The 12636-nt window shown below is 47.2% G+C and overlaps 1 protein-coding gene across 1 annotated transcript in view; it reads left to right on the forward strand.

Moving 5' to 3' along the window:
- spred1 (sprouty related EVH1 domain containing 1) overlaps positions 1 to 12636 on the forward strand; it is a 28276-nt gene that overhangs the window by 10060 nt on the left and 5580 nt on the right. The window contains exons 2-4 of the mRNA XM_037486089.2: positions 1793 to 2063; positions 4974 to 5142; positions 8551 to 8597. Coding sequence (XP_037341986.1) covers positions 1793 to 2063; positions 4974 to 5142; positions 8551 to 8597 — 487 coding nt within the window. The remainder of the gene's footprint in view (positions 1 to 1792; positions 2064 to 4973; positions 5143 to 8550; positions 8598 to 12636) is intronic.

Consider the following 12636-nt stretch of genomic DNA (forward strand, 5'->3'; position numbering starts at 1 on the left):
ATGTTTCTGACGAAAACAAATCCATAATATTCTCTTTATTTAGTTACTCTTTACTCTAGTTACTCTTTTTTAAGTTGATAAAGGTTTACTGCTGATCTTTTTATATCATGGAATACATCATCTCTAGAATAATGATTATAGCCACACGGTTTCATTAGTTTCAGCTTGTTGCCGGGTAGAATGGTGGATTTTTCGTTAGTCCTGTGTTGGTGTCTTTGTGTTTGAATAGGCCAGAACTAAGTTAGTGGATTTAGTGTTGTGGTGGTTGGTTTTATTTCTGCGTTTTATTCGACTACCACTGGGGTATAGAATGCCGAAGCCTTTACATGAAGAAAGCAAGAGCTTCAGATTTATTGCTCACTGGCTTTTGGATTAACTACTAACCAATAACCTGGGTGCTCAGGTTGGCCAAGTGTGTGAAAGGCAGGAGGGCAAAGGTTAGCCGTATGTAGCAGGCCAGGGTTCAGGCAGGAGAGGCAGTAATGGTGAGAACACAGCCGCTCTTCTTCCTGAGCAGGAACCGCTGCTTAAATATGTTGTCGCCCTTAATAAGTTTCATATTTGGCCACTATCAGAGAAGAAGTTCTTCAGAAACACGTTTGAGGCCATGTGACGTCACAGTCATTGGTCAACCTGGACGTCGGCCAGAGAGCAATGTATCACGGGAAGACATCCGGCAGTCACATTCTTTCCTCTCCCCGGCCGTTTCTGTGAGCTCTCAGATCTGCCCCGGTCTTTAATTAGCTCACAGATCTCCCCCCTGTCTTTAATATGTTACCAGGAGTTTCTGCAAAATGCTGTCCTCAGCACACCCTGACCTTTGTTATTTCCGGTGGTCCGTGTTATCTAATCAGGGAATCATCCAACTCCTAAGTGAAGGGACAGCGAGGTGGAGAAGGTGGGGAGGAAGGGGAAAAAAAGGCAGGAGGGACATAAACGTGTAGAATTATGATCCAAAATACAAGTCTGTGTTAAATATTGCTGTGAATCAATCAGGGACCAATATAGTGATACTTTTAGTTGGGATAATATGGTCACAGTGTGGCAGGATTTTTCTAGTTTGCAATTACAGTAAATAACCTCTTGTTTTTTTGCCTTTTGTAAAAAAAAATCAGTTGCATAGCTAATGTTAGTATAGATAACTGTGTATTACACTGTGAGTAAAAGCCCTTGTAGGTGACGTGACAAAGATGAGTGGGAGAAGTAACCGCTCTATCATTGGATAGAAGAAAAGAAAGCTAGAGGCCGCGTTGTGTGCTGTGGTTTTAAACCACCTGCTTTAAGGGAAAGGTTTCAAAATCAGCAGCAGACAGGGGCTGCACTTGGCCATATGGTCAGTCACCCTCGGCCAGGGTTAAACATACACTGACAGCTCCAGACTTTAAAAACGTCATATTATGCACAGGAACCAAAAAAAAGCCAATAAGTCCTTGACTTTGCCGATCTATATTGTATTTTTAGTTTTGTTGCAGAATTCCCAGTAGTTTTACTTTTTTTTCTTCAGTATTAGTTGCGGTGGGATGTGGCTTGTGGTAAACTCATGAAAAGCCTCAAATTGTTGGACAAATGTGAGGTGGACATTTTAGCCCCTTCTCCTCGCTTCTACCCGTCCCCCACTACACCTTCACCAACCATTTTATGCAAGCTATGTGTACTATACTATTGTACTAATATGACTGAATTATGTGGCCTGATGTTTGATGTATTTGATATTTCATGTCTTCAGTTACTGCTTTTTTGTTTAATCTATGTGTGTGTAATCCTACCTTTTGCTTCCCGTCCTCCTCCACAGTGACAGTTATGCGCGTGTGAGAGCAGTGGTCATGACTCGGGATGACTCCAGCGGTGGGTGGCTTCCCCTGGGGGGCGGAGGCCTAAGCTGTGTCACCGTCTATAAGGTCAGCCGGACGGAGGACAGTGGCAGCATCCACAGTGGAGGCAGCGGAGGAAGCGGCAGCAACCTCAGCCCCTGTAGCTCCAGTCCCGGCTCCAGCCCCAGCCCCAGTCCCAGCCCCACCGCCGTGGAGTTTCACATCAAGGGCGAGAGGCTCAAAGACAAATTGGTGAGGGGAGCTCATAATGTGAAGAAAAAGAAAATGTATATTTCTTTTTTGTGGCCATTCCTGCTCATCAAGTCACTCGCTCTCTTCTGCGCACATGCAGGTGCACAAACCAGAAACGGTGCATTCGCCCTGATGAGATAACCCTGAGCCCCCTCTTTCACTGACTCTCCCCTCTCTGTCTTACTCACACACACACACACAGACACACGTGCACACACAGGAAGTGGTTGTTTGGCTTTCATCCATGGCGCAGGTATCTGAAAATAGGAGCAAACTGAGTGATGCTGTGATGCATGATGATATCATCAGGGGGAAGGGCAGATTACTCAGGAGAAGAGAATGTGGGATGAGGGATGTGGGAAACACAAAGAGCTCGAAATAGCCCTAAATGATGGAATAAGGGCTGTAAGTTCACACTCTGACTTTCCATGAGTACACACGCATTTGCTCACGGACAAACGTGTATTCTGCAGAGTGCACGGCCGTTGCGCTTCCTCGCGAAATAACAACGCTCCTCCAAAGGATCACGATGGACGTCGTGCTTCTGATTTGCTGCAGTGGCCGTAAAGCTCATGATCTTACTGTCACAGACTGGTCCCGTGTTGCAGACCTAAAACAGATCCAGTAGATGCTTTGGGATAATCCTGGTCTGTGGTAATGAGAGTGTAAAACTGCCTGTGAGCAATGTCAGGACCATGCTCCAAGTCTGGTGGCTCCTGACGAGCCGACACTCGAGGCATTTCCACAGTGGGAGATCTTTTAGCTCCTTTTGAGTGAACTGTTTGTGTTTTGCGCGTTGCTATACAATACCTTGTGTGTGTGTGTGTGTGTGTGTGTGTGTGTGTGTGTGTGGTATGTCACGATGCCCCTCATGCCGCGAGGTGGGCAGTCATGGGGCATCGTAAGAACTGAAGCTGAGGGACGGGACCATGAAAACAAAGGCAAAGAAGAAAACTCATAAAAACAATATGTCAGCCATTGTCTTTATTTTCTAAAGGGATGTCAGTGTTATGACTTCAGACCATAAATATGACCAAAAGCCTGATAGGAACTTGAGTAGGTAGAGGATATAACACATCTGAGATGCAGTGATTTTGAAAGTACAGAGGCGCGATTCTGGCTGGTGGAAATGAAGTAACTGGGGCTGCTTAAGGTATGTGAGGACTCAGGTAATGAGATGTGTGTAGTCCAAGAGCAGGAAGCGGAGGTGGAGCCAGATGGACGGGAGACAGAGGAGGTTGAGGGGATCTGTCTATAAGCGCAGTGATGCGGCACAGAGTGTACTGGTGATGACTCAGCTGGCTCTCTCCATATAGCTACCAATCACTCTCCCTCTTGCCCCCTCCTTTTCGCTCCTCTCATCCTCTTCACTCTGATTCTCTCTTTGTAAAAAATACCTACAGATCTAATTGGTTGACGATTACTTGCAGTACCGACACACGGATTATGACAAATCTCCGGTTAAGCTCTCACCTGACGCTCACTGTCTGTGACCCCCCCCCGTTTGGTACAGATGTGCACGTCGTGTCCAGGCTCTCTCTAAAAAACTTCACAATTGTGTTTTAAACTCGTCATTTCATTTTGGATTTTGACCTTTGCGAAAAAAATATGCTTCATTCAAGACCTAATGTATCATTTTATTAGTGAAGCATCTGCATTGATACGTCCTGAAGTGATAATTGCAGTTCTGTTGCCACAGGCCGTGTTCATAGATTGTAATTCAGTATGTAAACGTAGCCTCTCCCTATGCCTGCGCCTCTCTCCACACATCTCACCTCCGTCTCTGGCCCCCGCTCCGTTTCTGCTGTTGGACGGCTCCTCCTCCTCTTCCTCCTCCTCCTCCTCTGTTCTCCAAGCCCTGTGTGGAATGCGGTGTTAAGTGTCACCTCTCCATGCGACTGTGATACTTCCTCCTCTGTCAGCCTTGCTGAGCGCTCACCTTACCTGCTACGGCTCCATTCAGTCTCGCCTCCACAATCGGCCCCAGAGGGGGCTGCCCCTCCTCCTCCCCTCTCCTGCTCCGCCCTGCTCGCATCCATCCCTCTCCTCTTTCCTTTCACTCACGGACTCTGGGCAAACAAACAGGCCGACGCGTTGCCCCCCTCACCCACCTTTTTCTTGGAGAGGCATGTATCCATACGATGCGAGGACAGCTACAGAGACGCTCGTCTGCCAAGTATCAGACCTCTTAAAAGCATTATGCCGACTGTTGTCCAGATCAACGGTGGGCGACCGGGGCATCTGCTTCCACTAGACGGACCAGTGTCCGTTGGCGACCGGTCTCTGACGAGGCACTCGCGCTGCAAAGATGCACAGCGCAGCACTTACGGAGTCATTGAGCTTCTCATGACACCGGCTCCTGAGCTCGCACGTTCTCTCACGCAGATCACCGATGCGCACGCTCACACATTCACAGCCCATTAAGCCTCAAAGACTGTAATGGCCGTCTCTCATTTCATTTGCTGCCCAGGACCCCTGATTAATAATAGCCTAACAGTCTCTCTCCGCCACACACATGGCCTGCTGTGCTCCAAAACATTCTTGCCCCTCTTCTTGTGCCACCAGTGGCTGGCTTTATCATCTGTAATGAAAAGCCTACCATTTAGAATGGCTTTTTTTTTTTACAAATTATCCAAAGAACTATTTAAAATGATTGGGTTGAGGGAAATACTGTTTTTTCTTTTGGTCTTCAACTTTCGCCTCTCTCTCTACTCTCCTAATCATGTTGCTAGGGAATGATTGAATGTGGCAGATGAAAACAACTTGTGGTGAGGCGTAAGGTGAAGGTTTTACACGCGTGTACCCGTGTGACATGATGAAGCCAGTCTGAATACTAATTTAGATGCATGCCGTTGCCACCGCTAATATGCAATGTTTAACCCTCCAAACTCTGTGTGCGTGTGTTAACAGGTGGTCCTGGAGTGTGTCCTGCAGAAAGGTCTAGAATACAACAGGGTCAATCCCATCTTCCACCACTGGAGGATCAACGACAAGAAGTTTGGACTGACTTTCCAGAGCCCTGCTGACGGCCGTGCTTTTGACCGGGGCGTACGTCGCGCAATCGAGGACATCGAACAAGGTGCGTGCGTGTGTGTTAATGGGCATACATGTTTTTTTTGGAGCTGGAGAACAAAAGGGCAGGTTTGTTTGGAATTCCCTCCCAGAGGTTGGGCTATGCCACTGTGTGTTGGTGGCAGTCCAATACGTGTGAAATGATTCCGGCGTGTGCGTATGAACACGGTATGCAGCCTGTATTCTCGTAATGGCTGACCTAGCATCTGTTCAAGGGGAGATGCGAAGTGTTGATTAGCATTGATGCCCCCCCCCCCCCCCCCTCCCGCTACCTGCTCACTCACCCGAGCATGACACCCCCCCTTCCAGCGTTATCTTGTGCCAGCCGCCCAGATAAACGCTACACTTCCTGTTGAGACTGGCACGCCAACGCGTTGGGGGTTGTGCGGGACAGCAGAGGGAGCGTCTGTAAGAGTTGGGACGCACAGTGAATGTGATGCATGCCGAGGTTGGGTGGCAACCTGAGATTCAACCTGAGATTCAGGTTGCCACCCAGCTTCAGTCAGAAGAAACCTGACCTGGTTAGGCTTTTAATGTCGCTCAAGTGTGAGGACTGACTAGTGTAGTGTAATAGAAGGTACGGTTTGTCTGTGTTCAGCATGGCATTTACACACGTTTATTTTTTTAAAGCACTAAACTAGATGGACTAAACTCCACTTGGGTGGAGCTGAGTTTGGTGAGTTTAAGTTTAGTTAGCACCTTGGGATCCTGATAACCACATTTGTGTACAGTACCAGAGGTTGCAAAGTCCACCAATTTGCAGGAGAATCGCCAATGCAGCAATCTGCCTCCAGCCAGCCCTATATTACAAGAGGCTGGCTGGCCAGGGTGCTATAATCTCTTGTACTCTCTAGACCTTGGAAACCCGGGGAGCATGGTTGGGTTGCAGCGGAATATATCGTAAATGGTTTATCCGCGTGGGCACCTACCCACAATCATTTAGCTGAGATTTGTATTTCCTGGGCACGGGTCCATGCGTAGTCAGGGTGGGAGGTGAGCACGGGCAGCCACTGTGGGGCTGGCTTTGCTAATAGCTACGCCTTAAAGTTCCAGTGGAAGATGGTCGCTCTAAAGAAACATGGCTTTCTATAAAAAAAACAACAAGAAGGAGGAAAGGCAATGTCACATCAGAGATCAGTGCACCCGGTTTACAGAATCGAAAGATATCAGCATTATGATGGAAAATTCTTTGAAGGTCAATTCACAACTTTTGAGCAGACAATTCTGAACATACTGAGCTAAGAATTCCCTGTTTAATTCCACCCTCTACAGCGTTATCCTGCCCTTTTCCAGACCAAATAATTGAGAAAATAATGTGAATGAAAGTAATAGTTGATGCCCCCGTTCACTCGACACCAGAACATGCATGCTCTGGAACAAAAGTTGAAACTCCCCATAGCTGCTCAGAGGGATTGAACACATTTCCTTGGCTGCACCCAGAGCCCGTACAGTGTCTCGTCTGCTAGTAAATGCTTCAACTCTTTCCTGTGAATGCCAGCTACAGCAGGTGATGGTGAGTTTGTTCTCCCTAGTTGTGTGTGTCTCTCTCTCCCCCCCCCCTGGCATCTTCTGTATTCTGCTGTTGTGTAATGCCTCTCTTCAGCTCAGGCAGGCAGGTTCTTCTGTATTCCTGTTGCATCGTTCTTCTGCTGGAGGGAGGGAGAGAGAGAGAGAATATGTTTTGTGTGTGTGTGTGTGTGTGTCAGTCTTGCAGTCCTCTGTTGCCATGGCAACGCCGGGCACATGGCTCAGGCAGCTTTGCGGCCCAGCACTGCCAGAGTCGTGCTGCAGGAAGCCTCTTTTTCTCTGAAGTGGAGAAATGCATCCAGACACACAAACACCTTTCTCTGTGTGATATGGAGAACGGCAGACGGATAGATGGACCGACCAGGTCTCAAATGAATACTTCTGGCCTCTGTACAGCTGTACTCCCTCCCTGAATGCTTGAAATGAGGCTCCAGTGATCCTAATTAAGTGTTTGTTTTTTTTAAAAGAGCCTCCTGATGCCCTAGGTACAAACAGTGTCCCGGTGGGAATGGTTTAATCCCTGTTTACTGCAAGAATGCAAAGACAATAGCCTCAACTATTTCTCCTCTATTAAGTTTCCTTTTATCATGACAACCTGATCTTTCTTGTGTGTGTATGTGTTTACCAAAGCTTGGTTGACTGACTACTTGAATATCAGTACCTGAAAAAGTGATAATATCACCATACTGCCCTAATCCAATTTCCTTTACAGTGCTAATCATACTTTCTCTTGTTATTCACTTTTAAACTTAATTTAGTGCTGCTAATATATATCAAAACAGATTTGGAGTCAGACGTGTGATCAACACGTTCAATGTTGATCAGAATTTTTTAAAATTTGGCAACATTTTTTGTTGTTTGATCATCTAATAAATCTCTAACAGAGCAGAGAAAAACCTTTTCCTGATTAAGTTGAAGTTGGGTATCAATGTTTTAGGAGTAAACTTGAGATCAAGAATAGTGCTTTGTAATCATTTCAGATTCATTCTTAAAATCTGATGCTGTGTCTAATTAGCACATTAGCTAGTTTTCTTTCATTAAGGACACTTATACTGCAGTATGGACTACAATATTATCTATCATGCCAATGTTGAAAAGAACCCCCTATTAGTAGAAAAGGGGTCCAAAGGAACAGCATTTGGTGTTAAAATATCAGTAACATCAGTGTCTTTCCTCTGGTTACACCATCCGCGGTCTCACTCCCTCTGGCAGTAAAAAGCTGTAACACGGTCGCCCTGATACCTGAAACATAAGCTCCGACCCGAGCATCAGCAGCCGAGGTGCTTTTTGGACGCGGAAATGACACTTGGCATTTCACCCGAGGTCGGAGTTACAGTATTCTAGACATGTATATTCATTCACTTCTGTGTGCCCCACCGATACAGAGCAGCTTTCATTTCCCCATTTGGCCGCAGTCAAAGAAAAGCAAATGTTTTGTGACCGTCCCAAAATCCGTTGAGTCCAACGTGCTTTGTAGTCCAAGTCATCTGTTGTGAGTGGAATGTTTTTTTCATCATGCAATATCAATACACGTACCCCTAGAACCATCAGGTCAGGTTTACAAAAAGACAAACAAGGAGGTGAATGAGTGTGGCAAAAAATGACACTGGCATTCTGGGAGGTTTTGCCCCCTAGTGGTTCAGCTCCTTGCATTCATCAACAGCCTTTAGCTATCCATCTGAAATGCTACATGCCGGTGGGAGAAGGTTTTAGTCAACATGCATGCCATACACCATACTGATGCATAGATTGTGTGGCGTTTGTACTTTAACTGTTTCAAGGCTTTATTGACTTATTTTGCTCTAACATTGAATGCTCCAGGAACATGGCAAATATAGTGTGTGATCGGACCTCTGGTTTAATCCCCCTTCTTGTTTCTTCCATCCAGGTTGTCGGCCATTTGGGGAAGGAGATATTCCGGAGGAGGGACTAACGGTGAGTGAAATTAAAGCTGAGCGGTTCAGGCTGAGAATCTTAGTGTGAAGAATATTTTTTCATGAAAAACAATGTATTATACACAATGCATTTTTGATAAAGTACCATTTGTGCGATTTAGTTGGACGTGTAAGACTCAAATGATGTGAACCCACAGTAGGTTTCTGTAACGTAGTGCCGAACTCTCCCTCACTATTAGTAGGAGGCGGGTCATAGCTTGAACCTGAGCTATTATTATGAGCCTTGACGTGTCGCACCCAGGCTCTGACATGTCCCTTTGTCTTCTAGCCGTTGTTCTTGGAGATTTAAAAGGTGTTTAACCAGTGTCAGACGGACCCTGAGGTGGAGCCGGGCGCTGACCGGTCAATGTGCTACAGCAGGCATCGGCTGTCTCTATCAATCTAACTTGGTAGCTGTCACTCTTATTACAATTGATGCCGATATAATAACTATTGCTGGGAGGCAAAAAAGCAGCACGGGGGGGGCGGATGTGTGTGTGTGTGTGTATTTTCCATGTTCCGAGGCACTCCGTCCTCGTGTGTGTTTGAGAACGCCGAGGTGTTTTTGCAAAGAAAGGCTGCGGGTATATAATCCAAGTCTACACACCCATGTTCATTTGTTTAAGATACCGGGCCAGTTACAGGAGCGCCAGTCACCTGTTCCACTTCTGATTGTAAAGTAGGTGAAAAGACACACGTTGGAGGGAGGGCAGGTCTTGTTATGCACACGAGTGACAAGAAACATCCAAAACAGGCCAGCAATATGTGCACCTTGAACTACTGTTGCCACTGATTTAGGGAGGCGTTGATCTAACTCTGATCATTTTTTTTTATTTGTACAGCTTCAAATCATATAAAAAAATGGACTGACAAATCACAAAAAACGTTGCCTCAACAAATATTTGTGTCCGTTGCATAATGTTTCTAGTTTTTTGCTGACTCCCTTTTATTGAAAATGCCATGAGCTTCGGCATCACACCGTACCTCCTATGACTTGTCACCACCTTTGACCCGCCTCATATCTTACACCCCGCGTGGCGTGGGCTTGGAGAGGAGAGGAGGACGAGGAGGGGGGGGAGGAAGAGAGCGGGCTGTTCCTGGGGCAAAGTTCCTCTTTAAGGAATCAGCTTGAACATACAGGAAATCCAATGGCACCACTGTTGCTAGGTAGCGGGGGGGGACAGAAGGGCGGGGGGGGGGGGGCGTTGCTGTGCACCGGGAGGGGGGTGGGTAGAAGAGGGTGTTCACAAAGTTCAGCAAGTGAGCCACTGAGGGTGTCACCATGGTGATTTGGCATCCAAGACGCGGGCTACGGAGGAGTGAACCAGTGGCAAGTGCTGCAGCCGGAGAACCAGCAAATACCGGCACAGGGTGTGTTGCTTTACACCCCACCATAAAGTCAGTTTGCACAGGCAACCTGATAAAACGGCTTCACCACAGCATCCAGAGGGTTAGTCGGTGTGTGGGTGTATCTCCTCGGCATGGGAGGTGACCAGCGAGCCTTGTTTAGTTCCTCGATTAGACTCTGTCGTCTCTAAAAACGTCTCTTGTTTCTCGGAGTCGCCTGGAATTCGGGGGGGTATCCTCCTATCGCTGCAGGCGTCGGACCTGCGCGCGTGTGTGCAGGCCTTGCCCAAACATGTGCATGTACACGAGTTCAAGACGGTCCCCTCCACCCACATCCTGCCCAGTGAGGCTCAGCACCCACTTGTATGCCCTTCACAAACTCAGCGTTCTTCCTGTCGCGCACACACACACACACACAAAATTACAGATATTTAAAAAGAAAGGGGAATAGAAAAAACACCCACTGAATGACCCACTGTCAGGAATCATGCTGTACCACCACAACCCTTCCACCACTACAGATATAAATGCTTTTTTTTCTCCTACTGTTTTTTTTTTTCAATGGCAGAGAAAAACATCCGTATCTAATTTAGCGCTGGCAGGAAGTTTTCGCTTATCAGTTTAGTACACGGAGGTTTTGTTGGCCGGGAGACTCTTACAGCCCTGCTCGCAGACTAGACACTTTCAGACTGGTTTGGTTTCAGCAGCGCTTGGTGAAGCATCTCGGAGCATCGGGGAGAACAGCCCTTTAAAAAGGAATGATTTGACATTTTGGGGGAATGTGCTTATTGACCCTTCTTAGAACAAGTCTAGTATGCGTCTGTAATGTGGCGGCACTCGGGCTCTGCCTCGTTTCAGCCCTATGTTTGGAGAGTCACCAACACGTATGCATGGCGCATCACCCTGCCTTCCATTGTCTCCCTATGGGCCTGATGCAGAGGTCCTGCATGTCCTGTAGGGTTTTTTCGATATGCCGAACTTTTCCGTCCGCAGCCTGCGTGCCTTTGAGGGTCCCTAGTGTTGGGTGGTGGGAGCCACGTTGCTCCCTGTGCCTCATCTCTCCTCATCTCCTCTCCTCTCCTCCTCCCTCACCCAGCCACATCTCTGGGGTCAGCTCCGCTCCAGATTGGCCCCCACGCATGCCTTTGAATGGTGGGGCTTAGGCAAGCGCTTTAAAAGGAAGCCCAAGTCTGTTTCCCATTTCACCCCCCGCACCACGCTCTTTCTTTCTCCCACATACACACACAGCTGTCATCTGGCTTTTTAAGTTCTGTACTGCATTTCTCCAGCTGGAGCTGGTTTATGACATTCCCTCGGCAGAGTCTTTGGCCTCTCGCTCTCTTTCTCCCTTGCCCTCACACACACACACACACACACACACACAAAACGGCACAAAGTCATTTTTTCCTGTTCTGTTCTTTCTCTTCTCTCACTTGACTGTCTCCTATTCCTCACATTCCCCTGCAGACGCTGTGGATGTGCGTTACATTGCTCGGTATGTTTGGAGGCAAAGACAGAGAGAAGTCACACACGCACCATGTGTTAGCAGTTTAGCTTGGGGTGGAGGGGTTGGAGGAGGGAGAGAGAGAGAGAGAGAGAGGGGGGAGAAGAAGAAAAGAGGTGGGGGGAGAAAAAGTCAAAGGAAGCATCTCTTAGCAACCACAGGACAGTAATTACTGTAGCAGCAGCTGGGAGCAAACCAGATTTCCGCTGTGCGTTAAAGCACTGGCGTGGGCTACTTTACACACGGCACTGACTAACCAGAGCCAGCAGCCTCCTCCACAGGCACAGCACAGAGGAAGAGATATAGGATAGGAGAAGGAGAAGGAGAAGAGGGGAGGACTTGCCCTGCCTTGATGAGGTCGGGGGAAGCCAGCCGGCGTGTCCAAGACTCATAAACGGTTGGATCAAACCCGTTGGTGTAAAGATGCCTCCGAGTGTGTCCATGCCAGTCTATTTCTGAGAGGGATCTGACGAGAGACTTCTTTTGCAGTTCATTGGGAAAATGCTGAGACAGTTTAATTGATAAAGCCAGCACGATGTACTCTTACTTTCAAATCATCCCTAACCCTGCTTATTATTATTATTATTATTATATACTGTACATATATATGTGGCTGGAGACTAAACAAATGAGATCACGCCGGACATCGCAGATCATCACACAGCTCTTGATGTAATAGCTGACAATCCTCCCCCATCTGTCATCACCTGTACGCGCATGAATCATGGATAGCCATCACTTTTTGATGTTGTTGCCATGAGTACTGAAGTAGAACATCACTTCGTTTGGACCTATTACTATTTATTTTATAGCCAGAAATAGTTATTTTCTGTGTTTATGTTCAAATGTGTTTGATGCAGACAGCGGCATTCACAGGATGTTATTTATAGACCTCCTGATTGATGTCAACAGCGAGCTTAACTCTTGTAATTATCAGATTGTTTGGCGCGAGAGGGAAGGAATCTTCGCTCTGCCTCACGCGGTCTCCAGCGTTTCTCTTTTTAATTTGCATTTTTCGAGTGTGTCTTTTCTCGGCTCGTGTTTTGTAGATTTTTTGCATCGGTTTGAAGGCTTGTGGGAACACACAGGCTGATGAGAACTCTGAGTTCTCAACAGAAGGGCCTTGAGTCTTCGGCACACGGCACAGTCACTGGACCAAGCGTGGGCACAGGATGCTCCCTGGTGGTTA

The sequence above is a fragment of the Pungitius pungitius genome, chromosome 14 (genome assembly GCF_949316345.1).
Source record: "Pungitius pungitius chromosome 14, fPunPun2.1, whole genome shotgun sequence".
In the NCBI taxonomy this organism is placed as follows: Eukaryota; Metazoa; Chordata; class Actinopteri; order Perciformes; family Gasterosteidae; genus Pungitius; species Pungitius pungitius.